This window comes from Pan paniscus, chromosome 15 (assembly GCF_029289425.2).
Source record: "Pan paniscus chromosome 15, NHGRI_mPanPan1-v2.0_pri, whole genome shotgun sequence".
In the NCBI taxonomy this organism is placed as follows: Eukaryota; Metazoa; Chordata; class Mammalia; order Primates; family Hominidae; genus Pan; species Pan paniscus.
The window spans coordinates 36,338,187-36,361,346 of NC_073264.2; the positions used below are offsets into that span (position 1 = coordinate 36,338,187).

Sequence of the window (23,160 nt, forward strand, 5' to 3'; positions counted from 1 at the left end):
CCTCCGCCTCCCGGATTCAAGCAATTCTGCCTCAATCTCCTGAGTAGCTGGGACTACAGGCGCGTGCCACCATGTCTGACTAATTTATTTTGTATTGTTAGTGGAGACGGGGTTTCACCACGTTGGCTAGGCTGGTCTCGAACTCCTGACCTCAAGTGATCTGCCAGCCTCGGCCTCCCAGAGTGCTAGGATTATAGTTGTGAGCCACCACAGCCAGCCCAACAGACTCATATTTTCATATTCATCTACCAGCCATCCAGTCTCTTTGCTAATTAACCCATGTCTATAAACTCAGCTTTTTGTCCAGCATTCCCCTGTATCAGTATTAAGCCGTTGTTATAGCTTACTATTAAAAACTGCTGGCTGACCAGGTACGGTGTCTCACACCTGTAATCCCAGCACTCTGGGAGGCCGAGGTGAGTGGGTCACGAGGTCAGGTGTTCGAGACCAGCCTGGCCAAGATGGTGAAACCCTGTCTCTACTAAAAATACAAAAATTAGCTGGGTGTGGTGGCGGGCACCTGTAATCCCAGCTACTTGGGAGGCTGAGGCAGGAGAATCACTTGAACCTGGGAGGTGGAGGTTGCAGTGAGCCGAGATCACACCACTGCACTCTAGCCTGGGTGACAGAGCAAGACTCCATCTCAAAATAAATAAAAAATAAAACACTGGGTACAATTTTGCTAATAGTGGCTTATTCACAGATATAAATAAAGTATTAGCATAAATCGTAGCCTTAAAGGCTTTTATATGTCCTTTTATATAGAATTTTACATGGTCTTCAAAAAATAGTATGTAATTGAGAAAAAGATTAGAAGGGAATATGTAGAAATAGAAAGAATTGTGTTAGAGTGATAGGATTATGTAATTTTTTCTTAGTATTTTCTCAGTTCATCAAACTTTCTATTATACCCTGATTATACTGATTATATTACTCTCCTACGCTGACTCAAAATCTTTTTTTTTTTCCCTCAGGTGGTGACATGTCTAAGAATGTGAGCCAGTCACAGATGGCAAAATTGAACCAACAAATGGCCAAAATGATGGATCCTAGGGTTCTTCATCACATGGGTAAATACCAAGTTGTTGGCAGTTGCTAATGCAGTTTAATTTATAAGGGTTGAGTTTTAATGATAAGCCTTTTATTGTAATATTATGAAAATATATTCAAAAGGTGTGTGATTTCAGGGAAATGGTCATCTGAATCCTAAGTTGAATTCAATTGTAATAGGGCTTATTAGCTGAGGTCTTATTCACTCCTCTGCTGCCATCTGTGTGATGTTTGAGCAAGCTATTTAATCATCTTTTGTTTGTTCTGGTGACTTTTTCCCTTATTTTAGAACCTGGATATTTTTAATTATATGACTGAGGATTTTTAACCTGAGTTCTACTTTGACTATATAACCTTTACAAAGTTCCTTAAACTTTCTGAACCTCACTTTCCCCTTCGGTAAAATCACAGATCATATCTCATCAAGAAATTGTGACAATTAAATGAGATAATATATATGAAGACATTCAGTACAGTTCTGGGCATATAGTAGATGTTCAATAAATGAATTATTTTCTTTTTGTAAGTCCTATGAAATAATCCCCTATTGATTATTTTTTATGTAACTTAGAGTAAGACCCTTTTGGATTTATAAGAAAAAAATTTTTTGTTTAGATTTATTGACTATGTGACACGTAGTATCCTAAGATCTTTTTATGTATCACCTCATTTATTCCTCACAATAACTCCATAAGATAGGCTATTCATTCTCTTTTATTGATGAAGATAACTAGTGATAATACAAATTTTTAGGTGGTACGTTCTTTAAGGCTGATGACTAAATTGCAATCAGAATTCAGTATTTTTAGAAGTACTTATTAGGCAAAAGTAATAAATGTTTCCAGTTCTGCTTAATAATTCTCTGTTTTTAACTCTACTCCCTACTTTTGCTCTAGGTGGTATGGCAGGACTTCAGTCAATGATGAGGCAGTTTCAACAGGGTGCTGCTGGCAACATGAAAGGCATGATGGGATTCAATAATATGTAAAGAAAATGCCTTAATATAAACTGACTCAGTTGAATACCTAATTTGCTGAGACCTCAGAGTTTCCCTTCTTTTTGCGAATTGGGGGGAAAGTGTATTTTTCTTGCTTATCATGCACTCTTTCCTTTTCTTCTCGCCCGCTTTTCCCCTCCTTTTCTTTTTCCTTCCTTCTTTCCTCCCTTTAATATAAGGGATAAATACATGGTTTTTGTGGAAATCATTATATGTTTGCTTTAGATTTTCTTCTGTTTTCACCATCATAACACTTAAGTTAAATCATGATGTAAAATTTTAGTACTTAAAGGTTTTTAATTATCTCAAAGGCCAAGCATTGCATTTGTAAACAGTCCTGGTCAGTAGTTAAATAATGTTTCAATTAAAGTGCTGTAAAATAAACTTCAAAGTGGTTATAAGTTAAGGGGTTGTTAACTTTCTTTATGGTTAAACATTATCAGTTTATCACACTAAAAACTCAATGGAAAAGCCAGTAGATAAATGTCATTTAAAACTATGCCTGGGGCCGAGCACGGTGGCTCACGCCTCTAATCCCAGCACTTTGTGAGGCTGAAGTGTGGATCTCTTCAGCCTGGGTGACAGAAGGAGGATCATCTGAGGTCAGGAGTTCAAGACCAGCCTGGCCAACATGGAAACCCCATCTCTACTAAAACTACAAAAATTAGATGGGCGTAGTGATGCATGCCTGTAGTTCCAGCTACTCGGGAGGCTGACGCATGAGAATCTCTTGAACCCGGGAGGCAGAGATTGCAGTGAGCCGAGATCGCGCCTCTGCACTCCAGCCTGGGTGACAGAGTGAGACTCTGTCTCAAAAGAAAAAAAAAAAAAGAAATTAAGAGGCCAAGCGTGGTGGCTCATGCCCAGGCTGGTCTGGAACTCCTGAGCTCAAGTGATCCTCCTGCCTTGGTCTCCCAAAGTGCTGGGATTACAGGCCTGAGCCAGTGCACCCAGCCAATCATTGATTTTTTTTTTTTTCTTTTTTGAGACGGGGTCTTGCTTTGTTGCCCAGGCTGGAGTGCAGTGGCACGATCTCGGCTCACTGCAACCTCTGCATCCGAGGTTCAAGTGATTCTCCTGCCTTAGCCTCCTGAGTAGCTGGGATTACAGGCATGTGACAACACACCTGGCTAATTTTTTTTTTTTTTTTTTGAGACAGAGTCTCCTTCTGTCACCCAGGCTGAAGTGCAATGGCATGATCTCGGTTCACTGCAACCTCCACCTCCCAGGTTTGAGCAATTCTCCTGCCTCAGCCTCCCTAGTAGCTGGGATTACAGGTACGCACCACCATGTCTGGCTAATTTTTGTATTTTTAGTAGAGATGGGGTTTCACCATGTTGGCCAGGCTGGTCTCAAACTCCTGACTTCAGGTGATCCACCTGTCTCGGCCTCTCAAAGTTCTGGGATTACAGGCATGAGCCACTGCGCCTGGCCAATTTTTGTATTTTTAGTAGAGATGAGGTTTCACCATGTTGGCCATGCTGGTCTTGAACTCATGGCCTTGAGTGATGTGCCCACTCTGTCCTCCCAAAGTGCTGGGATTATGGGCATGAGCCACCATGCTTGGCTTAATCTTTCATTTTTTTAAAGCCATTTTTGTTATGTTTTCTACATACCAAAAATATACTTGAAGAACTTGATATACTTTGATGATAATAGCTAATGTATACATCTTCTAAAGGAAAAATAATTGCAAGTATTAGGTTGTCACTATTATATATTAAAAATAATGACCTGACAGGAGTTCGAGACCAGTCTGACCAACATGGTGAAACCCTGCCTCTATTGAAAGTATAAAAATTAGCTGGGCGTGGTGGCAGACACCTGTAATCTCAGCTACTCGAGAGGCTGAGACAGAGGAGTCGCTTGAACCTGGGAGGCAGAGGTTGCAGTGAGCCAAGATCGCGCCACTGCACTCCAGCCTGTGTGACAAGAGCAATACTCTTGTCTCAACAACAACAAAAAAAGAAAAGCCAGGCACGGTGGTTCATGCCTGTAATCCCAGCACTTTGGGAGGCCCAGGCGGGTGGATTATGAGGTCAGGAGTTCGAGACCAGCTTGGCTAACATAGTGAAACCCTGTCTCTACCAAAAATACAAAAGAATTAGCCAGGTATGGTGGCACTCACCTAGTAGTCCCAGCTACTTGGGAGGCTGAGGCAGGAGAATCACTTGAACTTGGGAGGTGGAGGTTGTGGTAAGCTGAGAGTGCGCCACTGCACTCCAGCCTGGGCAATGGAGCGAGACTCCCGTCTCAAAAAAAAAAAAAAAAAAAAATGACCTGAATCTAAAATGAAAGTTAAAAACATAAATCATGAGACCGTGACAAAGTTGATTTGGTTTTTGGTTATCTTGGATTGCTGCATGGTTCATTTAGAACAATGGCTTTTAAATAAATTAAGGAATTGAAAATGCTGGAATAATTTATTAATATTATGCCTATTCATTATTGACATCAAGTAGGTAATATATATGGTATAACAGTGTATTTTGAATTAGTATGAACTGATCTTTAGCAAGTGATTGATTTGTAGAAGAAAGAATGAAAGAAACAGTTTTTATGGTGCTAATTTTTTATGACTCTTGTTTAAAAAAGATCTTGTCGCCAGTAATCCCAGCACTTTGGGAGGCCGAGGCGGGTGGATCATGAGTTCAGGAGTTCAAGACCAGCCCAGCCAAAGTGGTGAAACCCCGTGTCTAATAAAAATAAAAATTAGCCGGGTGTGGTGATGGGTACCTGGAATCCCAGCTACTTGAGAGGTTGAGGCAGTAGAGTTGCTTGAACCCGGGAGGCGGAGGTTGCAGTGAGCTGAGATCGGACCACTGCACTCCAGGCTGGGCAACAAAAATGTGAAAATTCATCTCAAAAAAAAGAATGCAATTGAGATATTCTTGTTAACTTGGGCAAAGGTTTTATATCCCTTTAAAAACTAAAATAAAAATGTTTTAGCTAGTTTTTCTGCTAGCTAAAGACTAGAATAACCCTGTAGAAAATTATATACCATATTAAAATGATGTATCTTGTGTTCTGCAGAAATCTTACTAAGCTATAAACATTTGACAACAGAGAAAATCCTGTTCTCCAAAGTAGTTTCTTACTAACTGATGCATACTACCTTTTCTAGGTACACGTTTGTGACTCTATTCTCAGGGTATCAATTTTGCATTTTGACCAAAAAAGGAAATTGAAATCTTTGGCCATAATAACCTTGATGGCTTCAGGCATAGTTTTAAATATTTATGTGTCTGACACAAACAATATTTTTTAATATATATATATATTTTATATATTTTTCAGAAGCAAAAATAACAATAACAAGATAGGCACAGTGACAAGACATTGACACACACCTGTAGTACCAGCTACTTGTGAGGCTGAGGTGGGCAAATCAGTGAATTGCTTGAGTCCAGGAGTTGGTGGTCACAATGAACTATGATCATTTATGAATAGTCACTGCTGATGAATAGCCACTGCACTCCGGCCTTGGCAACATAGGGAGGCCTCATCTAAAAAACAACTGAATGCAGTAGCTCATGCCTGTAATCCCAGCACTTTGGGAGGCTGAGGTGGGCTGATCACTTGAGCCCAAGAGTTCCAGACCAGCCTGGGCAACATGGTGAAATTCCACTGCTACAAAATACAGAAATTAGGCTGGGTGTGGTGGGTCATACCTGTAAAACCAGCACTTTGGGAGGCCAAGGCGGATGGGTCACCTGAGGTTAGGAGATTGAGACCAGCCTAGCCAGTAAGGTGAAACCCTGATTTTACCAAAAATAGAAAAATTAGCTGGGCATGGTGGCCGGCGCCTATAATCCCAGCTACTCAGGAGGCTGAGGCACGAGAATCACTTGAATCTGGGAGGCAGAAGTTGCAGTGAGCCAAGATCACACCACTGCACTCCAGCCTGGGTGACAGAGTGAGACTCTAATATCTAAAAAATAATAATAATAATACAGAAACTAGCCTGGCATAGTGGTGTGCACCCATAGTCCCAGCTACTTTTGGGGCTAAGGCAGGAGGATCACTTGAGCCTAGGAGGTCAAGGCTGCAGTGAGCCAAAATTGCGCCACTGCACTCCAGCCTGGGTGACAGTGAGACCCTGTCTCTAAAAAGTAAGTAAATAAATAACTAAGAGGACAACTAAAGGTCTAGGATACTTTGTTCAGCTTCCCTTTATCTTTCTTTTTCTGCTAAAATGAGGAAATTGAAAATGTTCTTTAAAATTCTGATTCCATTAGGTCCTCAAATTGGCATTTTAGTTAACAAAAGCTGTCCTTCAGTTCTCACAGTTTTCATTGAAGTGATGTTTCACAGCATAAATACTATATACCTGTATTAATCTGTTTTGATGCTGCTGATAAAGACATACCCAAGACTGGATAATTTGTAATGAAAATGAGGTTTAATGGACTTACAGTTCCAGGTGGCTGAGGAGGCCTCACAATCATGGTGGAAGGCAAAGGGCACATCTTACATGGCGGCAAGAGAGAATGAGAACCAAGCAAAAGGGGTTTCCCCTTAAAAAACTATCAGTGCTCATGAGACTCATTCACTACTATGAGAACGGTAGGGGGGAAACCGCCTCCATGATTCATTTATATACCACCAGGTCCACAGCCAAACCATATCATTCTGCCCCTGGTCCCTCCCAAATATCATGTCCTCACATTTCAAAACCAGTCATGCCTTCCCAACAGTCCCCCACCGTCTTAACTCGTTTCAGCATTAACTCAAGAGTCCACAGTCCAAAGTCTCATCTGAGACAAGGCAAGTCCCTTCCACCTCTGAGCCTGTAAAATCAAAAGCAAATTAGTTACTTCCTAGATACAATGGGGGTACAGGCATTGGGTAAATACAGCCATTGCAAATGGGAGAAATCGGCCAAAACAAAGGGGCTACAGGCCCCATGCAAGTCTGAAATCCAGTGGGGCAGTCAAATCTCAAAGCTCCAAAGTGATCTTTGCCTCCTTTGTCACACGTCCATGTCACGCTGATGTAAGAGGTGGGCTCCCACAGCCTTGGGCAGCTGTGCCCCTGTGGCCTTGCAGGGAACAGCCCCCCTCCCAGCTGCTTTCACAGGCTGGTGTTGTCTGTGGCTTTTCCAGGTGCACAGTGCAAGCAGTTGGTGGATCTACCATTCTGGCGTCTGGAGGATGGTGGCCCTTTTCTCACAGCTCCACTAAGTAGTGCCCCAGTAGGGACTCTGTGGGGGGCCTCCAACTCCACATTTCCCTTCTGCACTGCCCTAGCAGAGGTTCTCTGTGAGGGCCCTGCTCCTGCAGCAATCTCCTGCCTGGACATCCAGGTGTTTTCATATATCCTCTGAAATCTAGGTGCAGGTTCCCAAACCTCAGTTCTTGACTTGTGTGCGCTCACAGGCTCAACATCACGTGGAAGCTGCCAAGGCTTGGTACTTGCATCCTCTGAAGCCGTGGCCTGAGCTGTACCTTGGCACCCTTTAGCCATGGCTACAGTGGCTGGGACACAGGGCACCAGGTCCCAAGGCTGCACACAGCAGGGGGCCCTGAGCCCAGCCCACAAAACCATTTTTTCCTCCTAGGCCTCTGGGCCTGTTATAGGAGGGGCTGCTGCAAAGGTCTCTGACATGCCCTGGAAACATTTTCCCCACTGTCTTGGTGATTAACATTTGGCTCCTTTTTTTTTTTTTTAAGACAAGAGTTTCACTCTTGTTGCCCAGGCTGGAGTGCAATGGCACAATCTCGGCTCACTGCAACCTCTGTCTCCTGGGTTCAAGTGATTCTCCTACCTCAGCCTCCAGAGTAGCTGGGATTCCAGGCACATGCCACCACACCTGGCTAATTTTGTATTTTTAGTAGAGATGGAGTTTCTCCATGTTGGTCAGGCTGGTCTCAAACTCCCAACCTCAGGTGATCTGCCTGCCTAGATACAATGGGGGTACAGGCGGGAAGAGAGAATGAGAACCAAACAAAAGGGGTTTCCCCTTAAAAAACCATCAGTTCTCATGAGACTCATTCACTACTATGAGAACAGTATGGGGGAAACCGCCTCCATGATTCATTTATGTACCACCAGGTCCACGGCCAAACCATATCATTCTGCCCCTGGTCCCTCCCAAATATCATGTCCTCACATTTCAAACCCAATCATGCCTTCCCAACAGTCCCCCACAGTCTTAACTCATTTCAGCATTAACTCAAAAGTCCACAGTCCAAAGTCTCATCTGGGATTACAGGCGTGAGCCACCGCACCTGGCAGCTCCTCATTACTTATGCAAATTTCTGCAGCCAGCTTGAATTTCTCCTCAGAAAATGGGTTTTTCTTTTCTATCACATAGGCTGCAAATTTTCTGAATTTTTATTCTCTGTTTCCCTTTTAAAATGGAATACTTTTAACAGCACCCAAGTCACCTCTTGAATGGTTTGCTGCTTAGAAATTTCTTCCTCCAGAGGCTGGGTGCAGTGGCTCATGCCTGTAATCCCAGCACTTTGGGAGGCTGAGGCTGGCAGATCACAAGGTCAAGAGATCGAGACCATCCTGGCCAACATGGTGAAACCCCATCTCTACTAAAAATACAAAAATTAGCTGGGCATGGTGGCATGCGCCTGTAGTCCCAGCTATTTGGGAGGCTGAGGCAGGAGAATTGCTTGAACCCGGGAGGTGGAGGTTGCAGTGAGCTGAGATCATGCCACTGCACTCCAACCTGGGTAACAGAGCAAGACTCCATCTCAAAAAAAAAGAAATTTCTTCTGCCAGATACCCTAAATCATCTCCCTCAAGTTCAAAGTTCCACAAATCTCCAGGGCAGAGGCAAAATGCTGCCAGTCTTTCTGCTAAAAGATAGCAAGAGTCACCTTTACCAGTTCCCAACAAATTCCTCATCTCCATCTGAGACCACCTCAGCCTGGATTTCATTGTCTATGTCATTATCAGCATTTTGGTCAAAGCCATTTAACAAATCTCTAGGAGTTCCAAACTTTCCTACATTTTCCTGTCTTATTCTGAGCCCTCCAAACTGTTCCAACCTCTGCCTGTTACCCAGTTCCAAAGTTGCTTACACATTTTTGGGTATCTTTACAGCAGCACCCCACTCTACCAGTACCAATTTACTGTATTAGTCTGTTTTCATGCTGCTGATAAAGACATACCCAAGACTGGGTAATTTATAATGAAAAAGGTTTAACTGACTCACAGTTCCATGTGGCTGGGGAGGCCTCACAATTATGATGGAAGGCAAAAGGCACATCTTACATGGCGGTAGACAGGAGAAAATAAGAACCAAGCAAAAGGGGTTTCCCCTTACAAAACCATCGGCTCTCATGAGACTTATTTGCTACCATGAGAACAGTGTGGGGTAAACTGCCCCCATGATTCAATTACCTCCCACCAGGTCACTCCCACAACACGTGGGAATTATGGGAGCTACAATTCAAGATGAGATTTGGGTGGGGACACAGCCAAACCAAATACCAAAATTAAATCCTTTAATAATTTGAACACATTTCCATTTGTTTTTCACTAGTGTTAAAATTGACTCCATTTTTTTTATATACTCCCAACTTAGGCCACTAGCTAGCTCTAATACTGTACATCATTGAATTCTTCCTGAATTTTATTATAATGTTAAATATATGTAACCATAAAACTAGGTGTAGCTTCCCTAAGCTTACAGTACTCATGTAATTACAAGACAACAGATTGAGAAATTAAATATCACAAACTACAAAATGAAGAAAGGGGAAATTAATGATTTTTTATTTATTAATTTTTTTCTTTTGAGACAGGGTCTTTGCTCTGTCACCCAGGGTGGAGTGCAGTGGTGCAGTCATGGCTCACTGCAACCTTGACCTGGGCTTAGGCAATCCTCCCACCTCAGTCTCCTGAGTAGTTGGGACTATCAGAGTGTGCCACAACACTCAGCTAATTTTTTATTTTATTTCATTTATTTTTTGAGATGGAGTTTTACTCTGTCACCCAGGTTGGAGTGCAGAGACATGATGTCAGCTCATTGCAACCTCCACCTCCTGGGTTCAAGCAATTCTCCTGCCTCAGCCTCCCAAGTCTGGGACCACAGGCATGTGCCCAGCTAATTTTTGTATTTTTAGTAGACATGGGTGATTCACGCCTGTAATCCCAGCACTTTGGGAGGCTGAAGCGGGCAGATTACTGAGGTCAGGAGATCAAGACCAGCCTGGCCAACACAGTGAAACCCTGTCTCTACTAAAAATACAAAAATCAGCCAGGTGTGGTGGCATGCGCCTGTAGTCCCAGGTACTTGGGAGGCTGAGGCAGGAGAATTGCTTGAACCTGGAAAGTGGAGGTTGTGGTGAGCCAAGACTGTGCCACTGCACTCCAGCCTGGGGGACAGAGTGAGACTCTGTCTCAAAAAAAAATAAAAAAATAAAAAGAGAGATGGGTTTTCACCATGTTGGCCAGGCTGGTCTCAAACTCCTGACCTCAAGTGATCCACCTGCCTCGGCCTCCCAGAATGCTGGGATTACAGGCGTAACCCACTGTGCCCAGCCAATTTTTAAATTTTTTGTGGCGACAAGGTCTCACTGTGTTACCCAGGCTGGTCTTGAACTCCCGGGCTCAAGTGATCCTCCTGCCTTGGCCTCCCAGAAGTGCTGGCGTTACAGGCGTAAGCTACGCTGCCCAGACAGAAATTAATGATTTAAATGTGATAGATGTCAGTGTTCTGAAAGTATCATATTTAATGGTATATAAGATACAAAGGTATATATATGCCCAGTGCGTCCCAATTTTCTGGAGAAATTTTTTAGAAAAACTTAAATTCTTTTTATCATGTAATATGTGTTATATAAACCATTATTTTGTTAAAGTAAATACAGTATGTTACAATGTGAGAGTAAGTCCTAAATTCTAATATGCAGTAATAATGTACTAATATTATTAGTAATGTGAAATATAGTATCACATAACTAAAAAGAAATATAATGTTATACATGAATACTGATAAACAGGTGGCAACAAAACCAGGAAATTTGCTGGAGCTAAAGCCCCATAATATGCATATTAATGTAACAGTAAAATTAATATGTTAGTATTTTAGTGAATTTAGGAAATCTAAACAGCAAATCATAATATAAAATAAATTTGAATGAATTTATTTTACAGGTAGCTCTGGTACATATACACATACAAGCAAATATTTCAGTAAAAAATGGAACAAAGTATTGAAAATTAAAATGTGAAGGAATTTCAACTTGATGCTTATGTAGAGTAAAATATTTTAGTATTTGAATACATAGAGCAGCCAGAGAATTTGAATGAGGTCTAACAAAAACAACCATGTCAGTGAGAATCATGGTTAAATAACAATATAATTACTGATCTTCCTCAAGACTTACGAATAGTTATTGATAAATGGTTATTGGTAAAGCCAAGTAAATGATCATATCCAAAACCAGAAGGCCATCATCACAGCTCAAGTCTACATGATTTGATCTCTTTATCACTATCATTCTTTGGATTCACTAGATTAGTCATCATTCTCAAAATTCTGCCCCAAGTTCTAATTACGTTCCAAACATTTAGGGGTTACATGAAGCTTGAACCTACTACCTTCTTTGCTTTTGAGCCATGAGTTGTAGGAATGATGAGTTTACACCTTACATGCTGGGGATTAATTTAAACTTTACCTCTAAGTCAGTTGGGTAGCCTTTGGCTTATTTTTGTAGCTAATTTTGTAGTTAATGGATGCACTGTGAATCTTGCTATGATAGTTTTCCTCCACACTTTGCCACTAGGGGTAGGTAGGTACTCAGTTTTCAGTAATTGCTTACCTAAGACCCTAAGCCCTATTTCTCTTGTACTGGCCTTTATCTGTAATATGGGCATATTTAATACAATATAATTTTTGGAGTTTTTTTGTTTGTTTGTTTGTTTTTTTGAGACGGAGTCTTGCTTTGTCGCCCAGGCTGGAGTGCAGTGGTGCCATCTCGGCTCACTGCAAGCTCCACCTCCCGAGTTCACGCCATTTTCCTGCCTCAGCCTCCCGAGTAGCTGGGACTACAGGCGCCCGCCACCATGCCCGGCTAATTTTTTGTATTTTTGGTAGAGACGGGGTTTCACCGTGTTAGCCAGGATGGTCTCGATCTCCTGACTTCGTGATCCACCTGCCTCGGCCTCCCAAAGTTCTGGGATTACAGGTGTGAGCCACCACGCCTGGCCAATTTTTGGAGTCTTTTAAAGTAAAAATATGTCTTGTAAGCTGGTAACTATGGTACATTTCCTTTTATTAATGTGGTGCTGACGGTCATATAGGTTCTTTTAAGTTTGGCATGCATATGCTACTTTTTGCAGTCCTTTCATTACGTTTTTCTCTCTTCATTTGAAGAGCATGTTATATCTTTTAGCTTCACTTGGCTTAAAAGGTTCTCTCATTAGCCTAACACAGTGCATTGTTGGTACCACTTGGATCATAAGTGGAAAAACAGTCAAGAAATTGCACAGTAATACTTGTTTGTAAGAGGGATGATTCAGGTAAATCTGACACTAAGAAACTCCCCTACCTGAGGTCTGAGATTCCTCTGACATTGCTGTATATAGGCTTTTCCTTTGCAGCCTGTGACTGCGGACTATTTTTCTTAAGCAAGATATGCTAAAGTTTTGTGAGCCTTTTTCCAGAGAGAGGTCTCATATCTGCATCAAGTGAGAACATATAATGTCTGCATGTTTCCATATTTCAGGAATGTTTGCTTGTGTTTTATGCTTTTATACAGAAAGGGAAACTTGTTCCTCAGTGACCCAAAAGAGGTGGGAATTGTTATTGGATATCATCATTGGCCCACGCTTTCTGACCTTGGGAAATCAATTAAGGGGTTCATAATCTCAATTCTGTCAGAATTGGTACAAGAAATAGCTGCATGTTTCTTGACATTCCACTTGGTAGGAAATAAGAATGTGAAACTCTTCAGTTGGTGTGTGTCCCTTGTTTTTTGCAATTTCCTTCTTACTGTGTTAAAAAAAAGTATGATCTTGCTCTGAGAGGTGAGGCATTCTTAATCATGATCTTTAAAGATCAATAATATAATCCTTTCAAGGATTATGTCTTTATTATAATAAAGATAATTTGTCTTTAACAGAATCAATAATATAATCCCTTAAAGGATTATATCTTTGCTGGGCGCAGTGGCTCACACCTGTAATCTCAGCACTTTGGGTGGCCAAGGTGGAAGGATCACCAGGTCAGGAGTTCGAGACCAGTCTGGCCAACATAGTGAAACCCCATCTCTATTAAAACTACAAAAAATAAGCTGGGTGTGGTGGTGTGCGCCTGTAATCCCAGCTACTCGGGAAGCTGAGGCAGGAGAATCACGTGAAGCCAGGAGGTGGAGGTTGCATTGAGCCAAGATCGTGCCATTGCACTCCAGCTCAGGTGACAGTGCAAGACTCTGTCTAAAAAAAAAAAAGATTATATCTTTATATTTGTTATAGATTCTTATCAGAAGACACTCAGGGTTCTACAGATTTTAGATGAAGATGCACAGCTCTCCAACATTAAAATTACTGAGTCTAGCATAGTGTGCAAAGAAAGCTAGTTATTTTATGCCTAATACCATACAGAAAATTCTAGGCCGGGCATGGTGGCTCACACCCGTAATTCCAGCACTTTGGAAGGCTGAGGCGGGTGGATCACTTGAGGCCAGGAGTTTGAGACCAGCCTGGCCAACATGGTGAAACCCCTTTCTGGGAAAATACAAAAATTAGCTGGGTGTGGTGATGTGTGCCTGTAGTCCCAGCTTGGGACCCGAGGTGGGAGGATGACTTGAGCCTAGGAGATCGAGGCTGCAGTGAACCAAGAGCACACCACTGCAATCCAGCCTGGCTGACAGAGTGAGACTGTCTCAAAAAAAAAAAAAGAAAATTTTGGTGATTGGATATCACTGGTATATTCTCACCACACACACACACATACACACACACACACACACACAGACACACACACACACAAAATGACCAAATTTTAATTAACAAAACAAAACCTTACATAACATCAAATCTAAAAATTCACTTGGTATTTTCATCTGCTTCTTACATATAGAGCTTTAAAGCTTACTAAAAGACTTTTAAAAAGAAACATACTTTACTCATTTCCATCCCAATCTTTCCAAACAACATACTCACCTTTGGTGTGGAAATTTCTTGCCTTGCTAACACTTACTGGCCTTGTATTTTTTGACATTTTCATTCTCAGTGGGGCGGAATGGCTAAGTGTGTAGGTGGTGGAATCAGAATGCCTGGGTTTCAATCCCAGCTCTGCTGCTTACCAGCTGCGTCATTGGAGCAAGTTGCTTAACTTCTCTTTGTTTCCTCATCTATAACATGTTGGTAGTTACAGTAATACTTCAGAATTGTTGTGAGGAATAAGAGTTAATACAAAGAAAGCAAAGTACCTGGCATATTGTGCTCCATAAGTGAAACCACTACCATGATTTTAATAACTTCTTCAGCCTGGGCAACATGGCAAAACCTCATCTCTACAAAAAATATAAAAATTAGCCAGGTGTGATGGTGCACGCCAGCTACTCAGGAGGCTGAGGTGGGAGGATCGTCTGAGTCTGCAGTGAGCCATAATTGTGCCACTGCACTCCAGCCTGGGTGATACAGTAAGGCCCTGTCTCAAAAAAAAAAAAAAATTTCTTTATGCTTAGACTGAACCTAAAATGCATTTTTATTTTTATCATCTTTTTTTCTTGTGCATTATTTTTGATGAAAATATATTGTCCTGTTTGACGGATAACTTAAAAAATATTCTCTATCAAAGTATATATATGTAGCTATGTTAAAACCCTAAGAATGTCTTGCTTATTTGATGAACATTCCTGGTTATCAAATTTTATTCAGATTTATTTTCCCAGCCTTATGCAGAAATGGTTCAATCCAAATTTACCTTTTTAGCTCTATATGTATCATTAAATGATAAATTTAGACCACATTATGTTTTCAAGTAGATAAATTATCATAATACTTGAATTTATTTTTGTCATAGTGCTACGATACAATTTATGTTACAAAGTGAAAGAAGGAAAAATTTGGCACATTGCCTTGGTGCCTACTTTTGGTTGAGCTATAACAGTTTGGAAATAATGACAAAAATATAAATGCCCAAAATAAAACCATTAGAATTTCTATGCTTTTATGTTGCTTTGAGTTGTTGATTTGTTTTGTTTTTGTTTTTTTGAGACGGAGTCTCGCTCTGTCGCCCAGGCTGGAGTGCAGTGGCGCGGTCTCGGCTCACTGCAAGCTCCGCCTCCCGGGTTCACGCCATTCTCCTGCCCCAGCCTCCCGAGTAGCTAGGACTACAGGCACCCTCCACCACGCCCGGCTAATTTTTTGTATTTTATAGTAGAGACGGGGTTTCACCGTGTTAGCCAGGATGGTCTCGATCTCCTGACCTCGTGATCCACCCGCCTCCGCCTCCCAAAGTGCTGGGATTACAGGCGTGAGCCACCGTGCCCAGCCCGAGTTGTTGATTTGTAATAAACTGCTCTTCAATTGCATATTTGTGTTAAAAATAACTTTTTAGGAAATACTTCCAGTTCACGTTAGAATATAACTTGTACTTTGAATTTTCAGTAAACTAAGAAATACACTTGTAAACTGTGAAAATATATTCTGCTTCGGCAATGAAAATTGTAATTTGAGGCCAGGCGTGGTGGCTCACGCCTGTAATCCCAGCACTTTGGGAGGCTGAGGTGGGTGGATCATCTGAGGTCGGAAGTTCGATACTAGCCTGGCCAACATGGTGAAACCCCGTCTCTACTAACAATACAAAAATTAGCCGGGCGTGGTAGTGCACAACTGTAATCCCAGCTACTTGGCAGGCTGAGGTGGGGGAATCGCTTGAACCCGGGAGGCGGATGTTGCAGTGCGCCAAGATTGCACCATTGCACTCCAGCATGGGCGAGACCCCATCTCAAAAAAAAAAAAAAAAGAAAAAAAGAAAAAGAAAATTGTAATTTGATATTTAATTGCCACTTTGGAAAATAAAATCATGCATTTATAAATATCCCACAAAGTTTTAGTAATAAAGATTGTTGATTGCCCTGCTTGCCAGTAAGAAGGAAGAGATTTTGAATACATATAATGCAGAACTGTGTTGTTTATGAATGCCAATTCATGAAGTCTTAACAATTGGTTCTTTATTTTTGTTTTCAATTTATGGCCGAGTTTGGTTTTGCTGTTTTGGACTGTCTCAACTCCCTGCTGATGCCACCATACAGAGTCAGATCAGGTACTAACTTGTTTACTTCAGCAGCAACCTAACTTGATTTTATTACCAGGATAGAGAGCAATATGGATTTCCAACTAGTTTTTAAGGCGTAGATGGTTTTCAAATGATTATTTGTTTTTTAAAGTTTTTGGTTTTGTTTTTAGGTTCCAGTTATACATAGAATAGGAAGTGTACAATAACATTAGGCAGAGGGTAAGAAGAAGAACTTTGGCACAGAAGAGAAAGGAATATTTAATGTTTGGGCCTGCTGTTGTTATGATGAAAAACATTTACAAGGTCATACAACTTTAGGGAGCATTTCTGAATTGAGACTAGTATGAAAATGGAATTTAAAGTATCAAATGAAGCCTCCCATAGCCAAAATAATGTATGTTTTGGTTTTGCCCCCTACATATTTGTGAAAACTTTCATGCTAAAACAACAATAAACCATTTACCTGCAGAACCTCAGACTTGTTTGATGTTGAAGTCATGCAGTAATTGCATGATTTTTTACTTTGGTTGAACATTGCGAAAGACGGAAAAAATCTGGGACGCCCCCTCTAACACACGCACACGACTTTAAGACACAGATAAAACATTCCTTACATTTGTCAAGATGGAAGCTTACTACTGCCCTTTGCTCTCCTTCAGGTCTTTTCACTTAACACTTTCTACAGTTATACTTAGGTATTTCAGACAAGAGTAAGCAAATATCACGCCTGGGGTTCTTCTTTCGAGGGTATTTTGGCTGGACTGTCACCCACGTTTGGAATGGAAAGTGCAGCACGAGCCGTACATTTTACATTTTTCAGCAACCACATCCCATTACTAGCCTTTGAAGTACAACGACACAGCTGTCTTCATTTTACAAGTGCAAAAACCGAGGTCCTGCGGGGTGACTGCCCCGGACGCCGCTGGTGACGGGCTGCGCCGAGGTCGAGACGCCAGGCTTCAGGTACACGTACCAGGAATGACGTCACAGGCGGTGCCAGGCGGGGATCCACGAGCTCTGGATGCTTGCTTGGCCGGAAGCGACGCCCCGCAAGGACCCGCCCCGCCCCGCCCCGCGCGAGCCGGTAGTTGCGCCTCCCAGACTGCAGTCGGCCAGCTCTCGGGGTGCGGAGCCAGGCGGGCTAGGCGAGGCGCGGGCTGGCCCCGCCCCTCAGGCCGGGAGTCCCCTTCTCAGAGACTTGGCTAGGCGCGGCGCGAGGCGGGCGCTGCGGGTGAGTCCCACTTCCCGACAGCCTGGCTCGGCCAGCGACTGGGCGGGGAGACCAAGGATGGAAGTGGGCTTACCGGCCATTACCCTCTTTCTCACCAGCGCCAGCAGCCCTGTGGTGGCGACGACGATGGACCAGGAGCCAGTGGGCCGTGTGGAACGAGGAGAAGCCGTCGCAGCCTCGGGAGCTGCGGCCGCCGCGGCATTCGGGGAATCTGCAGGGCAGGTAGGTGGGGCCGCCGAGGCTGACTTCCGGGGAGCCGAGCCGCCTCCTTGCCTTCTCCGCGGGCCGCTCTTTTAGCCTGCGCGGCCGTCCTCCGAGCAGGCCGCCCCAGCTTTGGAGTTCCTCCTCACTGCACCCCTGTTTCTGCTCAGTGAGACCAGCTTGTGGGAAGGAGCGCCCCCCGCCTCACTCACCAACCCCTTGGCTGGCAGCACAGCAGACTCTGGGGCGGCCTCGGGTTCCTGGGGTGATAGTCCAGCTTCTGGTCTACCAGAGGAAGAAGGAAGGCGTGTCCCCCAAAGGCTGTCCTTGCAGTAGCTGGAAGCCAGGTGAGGGCGGCTTCAACCACTTCTCAGTCTCTTCTGGTGCGAGCGCCTGCCTTGGCATCTGCCCTTTGCTTGGCATATGCCAAACGTTTACCAGCTTTAATTCACTGGATCCTTACAGTAACCGCTCGAGGTGGGTGTTAGCCCCATTTCATCGCCGAGGCAACTAAGGCTCCGAGCTGCGCTGTCCAACATAAATAGAATGCAAGCTGCATTGAAAATTATAATTTAAAATTTTCCAGTAGGCACGTTTTAAAAAAGTGAAACCGATATTAATTTTAATAGCATATCTTATTTAACCTAATTTATCAAAACAATTTCAACCTAAAATTACTATGAAAGTTATTAATGAAGTATTTGCATTCTCTTTTGGAGTCTTTTCTAAGTCTTTTAAATCCTGGGTGCATTTTACACGCACAGCATATCGCAGTTCTGGCTGACCACATTTCAAGTGCGCATTAGCCACATGTGGCTAGTGGTTACTGTATTGGACAGCGCTGGTTTAGAGAGTTAAAGTTTCTTGCAACTTTTCAGTATTAGACAAAAAGACACTTTGGGAGGCCAAGGCGGGTGGATCACCTGAGGTCAGGAGTTCAAGACCAGTCTGGCCAACATGGTGAAACCCCTTCTCTACGAAAAATACAAAAATTAGCTGGGCGTGGTGGCGCTCGCCTGTAGTCCCAGCTACTCGGGAGGCTGAGGCAGGAGAATTGCTTGAACCCTGGAGGTGGAGGTTGCAGTGAGCCGAGATCACGCCACTGCACTCCAGGCTGGAGACAGAGCGAGACTCCGTCTCAAAACAGCAACAACAACAACAACAAAAAGACCCTTGAGTTGCTCATGTGTGTAAGTCTTCCCATCCTCCATGAGAATGAAGCTTTTTCAGTAGCTTCATTTTTGAGACTAAGTACCTGAATGTTAGTAAGACATTTCCCCCAAACTGTGAGTATATCTCTGTGTATCTCTTATAGTATAAGATGTCGTTTGCATTAACAAAAGCTTATCCAGCCTGGGCAACAGAGCAAGAACCCATCTCTTAAATAAAAAACTAAAGAAACCCCAAAAACAAAAAACACAACTTTCCCACATACCAAACTCTATATGGAATATGTTTTTTCCCTCCTACTTAAGAAGGGGATTCAGGGGACAACATGAATTGATAAGGAAGCCACGTCATTTTCAGTTGAGTTGAGACCTATTGTTGGCAAGTGCACTTACACTTAACCTTTGAGTCCATGGCGCTTGATATGTTTTTCAATTTGATTTTTCCTGTTGTTACTAGAATTGTTTTTTTAAAATCACTACCTCCGCCCTGGATCTAATAGCAAAGTAAACACACGTGTACTTATATACCAGCTAAATGTTGTTTGAAGTGAGAGGCTCTTTGATTCGGGTTAGTGATATTATGTTGTTTTCACATTCTTGGTTAACAAATAACTACTTAAACAGTAAAGAAGGCTGTAGAACAAAAGATAAAAATTCACAGGAATACCCCACCACCACCCTTTCTTCATGTTCTCATTCCCCAAAGGTAACTATTAAGTTTTGGTGTAGTCTCTCTGGAATTTTATCATTCAATATTATATATTTCTTATATATTATATATATTATTAAATATTAAATATCTCTTCTTTCTTGTTAAACACCAATGAGTTCCGTTTTCTGATTTGCCCTTTGTGCTTTCAGATTCACATTCCTGAATCAGAAACATCTTTGGGAACTCCAGTTCTATGCCCAGGGGGTTGAGCACAGTAACAGGGAAGAAGCCAGGGAAGTGGACATCTCAGGAGATGGAGAGGCCGCTATCTTACACTTCTTCCCAAGTTTGGCAGAACTGAGAAATCCCTAGTGCAATGTAGGGAAAGGGAGTAAGAGATAGGAGATAGGGTCTAGAATTAGGCCTCCAAACAGGCCATCCAGTACCTGTTGTGACATTCTTTTTTTTTTTTTTTTTTTTTTTAAGACGGAGTCTCACTCTGTGGCCCAGGCTGGAGTGCAGTGGCATGATCTTGGCTCACTGCAACCTCCACCTCCCGGGTTCACGCAATTCTCTTGCCTCAGCCTCCTGAGTAGCTAGGACTACAGGCGCACGCAACCACATCTGGCTAATTTTTGTATTTTTAGTAGAGGTGGGGTTTCACCATCTTGGTCAGGCTGGTCTTGGAAGTCCTGACCTCGTGATCCACCTGCTGCCTCGGCCTCCCAAAGTGCTGGGATTACAGGTGTGAGCCACCGCACCCGGCCTCCTGTTGTGACATTCTATCCAGCAGCTTCTCTGAATAGACTTTTAACCAGAATCTCAGCCTCAATGTTTTTAAAGGAGTTAAAATTTCAGTACCACTCAGTGATTGATTTATTTGGTACCTCTGTTACCAAGCACTTACTATGTGCCAGGAACTCTAGGCTGAAAGATATAGCAGTACCTACCCCCATGTTGCTAATAGCCTAGTTGGGGAAGATGACAAAGAATAAATTCTAAGTCTAGTATGTGTTTTAAAGAAGTCTGGGTGCCATGGGAGTATATACAAAAAATTGCCATTAAAACCAGATCCTGAGCTGGGCAGGGTGGCTCACACCTATAATCCCAGCACTTTGGAAGGCTGAGGCCAGTGGATCACTTGAGGTCAGGAGTTCGAGACCAGCCTGGCCAACGTGATGAAACCCTCATCTCTACTAAAAATGGAAAAATTAGCTGGGCATTATGGCTCACGCCTGTAGTCCCAGCTACTCGGGAGGCTGAGGCAGGAGAATCGCTGAAACCCAGGAGGTAGAGGTTGCAGTGAGCCAAGATTGCACCACTGCACTCCAGCCTGGATGACAGAGCAAGACTCCTTTTCAAAAAAGAAAAAAACAGATCCTGAGAATAAAGATAAGCACATTTATAGTTTGGTTAACTATAAAATGGAGTAAAATGTTAATTGACATGGTACCTCATAATTTCCTGGTGTTATGAAACTATCTTTCAGATCTTTGGGGTTCGTTATGGAATTTGCATAATTGGCGGTGAAATTTTTCTTACTTGCAGATTTGTAAAATGAAGCATTTGGAAAATTCACAGTGTAACTTTTTTTGTTTTTTGAGACAGAATCTCACTCTGTTGCCCAGGCTGAAGTTCATGGCGCGATCTCGGCTCGCTGCAACCTCCACCTCCCGGGTTCAAGCAATTCTCCTGCCTCAGCCTCCTGTGTAGCTGGGATTATAGGCACGCTCCACCGCGCCTGGCTAATTTTTGTATTTTTTTAGTAGAGGTGGGATTTCACCATGTTAGCCAGGGTGGTCTCACACCCTTGACCTCAAGTTGTCTGCCCGCCTCAGTCTCCCAAAGTGCTGGGGTTACAGGCATGAGCCACCATGCCCAGCCACAGTGTAAATTTTATTTGTAATTATTGGATTTCTGGTTCAAGTTGATGTTTGAAAAATAAAAAAAGAAAAATATTTTAAAAATATAATTATTGGGAATTTTGTATCAAATGATTTTCTGGTTGGTTTTACCTGTTAGTGCTTCCTTCATTGCCCCCCACCCCGCCTCCCAAGTAGAGGTTGGAATCATTATCCCTAATCTGAAATACTCTAAAATCTGAAGCTTTTTGAGCACTGACATTCCTTCCTTTGCCTGTGTCATAGAAGGAAAAAATTAAGCCAATGAGAGATTGCTAGAGGTAGCAGTGAGAAGCCTCTACTGTCTTGGGGGTGGGATAGGGTGGGGCATGGTGGTATACTGTGAAGGATCTGAGCTCTCTATTCACTGACTGGAGCTGTTGCATTGACATTAGATCCATCCAGTTAGTAGGATGACTGGAGATCTAACTTAGCTCATCTGTCTTTCCTTTGCATAGGAAATTAAGGGATCCAAAAAGCTGAGTCATGGTCCAAAAGGAAACGTTGATGTCAGGACAGCCATAGCCAAATTTTATCTCAAGGGTAAACATGAGACTGGGTAGGGATGGCTGTCAGTGCCTGGGGATTGGTGGGGGTTGGGGGTGGGTAGAAGAAAAGTGTCCTGGGTTAACTACTTGTTTATTTTTTTCATGGACACAATAAATGACGTGATCTTTCCTTGTTAAGGGCTGGGATTTATTTGAACCCTCAGGACAGGCTAGAAAGAATTGTGACTTTTTTTCATGTTAATACATAGGTAGCCTATGTTACCAAATTTTATTTTTTAAGATAGTTTATTATTTTTATTTTTTGAGATGGAGTCTCGCTCTGTGACCCAGACTGGAGTGCAGTGGCACGATCTCAGCTCACTGCAACCGCCACCTCCCGGGTTTAAGTGATTCTCATTCCTCAGCTTCCCGAATAGCTGGGACTACAGGTGCGTGCCACCACACCCAGCTAATTTTTGTTTTTTTAGTGGAGACAGGGTTTCACCATGTTGGCCGGGCTGGTCTCCAACTCCTGACATCAGGTTATCTTGCCTTGGCCCCCCAAATTGCTGCCATTATAGGCCTGAGCCACAGCACCCAGCCTTATTTTTATTTTTTTGAGACAGTCTGGCTCTGTTGCCCAGGCTTGAGTGCAGTGGTGCGATCTCGGCTCACTGCAACATCCACCTCCTGGGTTCAAGTGATTCTCATGCCTCAGCCTCCCAAGTAGCTGAAATTACATACGTGTACCACCATGCCTAGCTGATTTTTGTATTTTTAGTAAAGTTGGGGTTTTGCCATGTTGGCCAGCCTGGTCTCGAACTCCTCACCTCATGTGATCCTCCTGCCTCAGCCTCCCAAAGTGCTAGGATTACAGGTATGAGCCACCACGCCTGGCCTGTTACCAAATTTTCATGATCTGCAGTTCAAATCCTGGCTAATGACTAAACTTACCTTTGGGAGGTAAAAGGCAGAGAAGAATCATATCTGTTTTCTAAGAAGGACCTTAGAAGATTAAGATGAAACAATGTATAAAAATAAAGTAGCTTATACTTGCATAACTGGGCAGTTCACTGTTTTTATCAGTATAATCCTTTTTTTGGAATAGCAATTCAAAGAGCTTTTCCAGTGGTTGAACAGCAGTCATGGGTTTAAATTATGTTTGCTTATAACCACAAGAATCTTTATAGAGAACAAAATGTTTGTACTCTGGACTATCCTAGAGAATTCTACGAACATAGACTGTAATCATGACATTA

General features: G+C 42.7%; 1 protein-coding gene across 5 annotated transcripts in view; it reads left to right on the plus strand.

The window, feature by feature from the left end:
- The window catches only part of LOC100987236 (signal recognition particle subunit SRP54), a 99,400-nt gene that overhangs the window by 44,416 nt on the left and 31,824 nt on the right, over window positions 1–23,160 (plus strand). For 2 of the 5 annotated variants that reach the window (XM_003821192.6, XM_055097471.1), the window contains exons 15-16: window positions 975–1,070; window positions 1,947–2,453. In XM_003821192.6, coding sequence (XP_003821240.1) covers window positions 975–1,070; window positions 1,947–2,038 — 188 coding nt within the window. In that variant the 3' untranslated portion in view covers window positions 2,039–2,453. The other 3 variants (XM_034937434.3, XM_055097472.1, XM_034937433.2) reach the window with 3 other exon arrangements.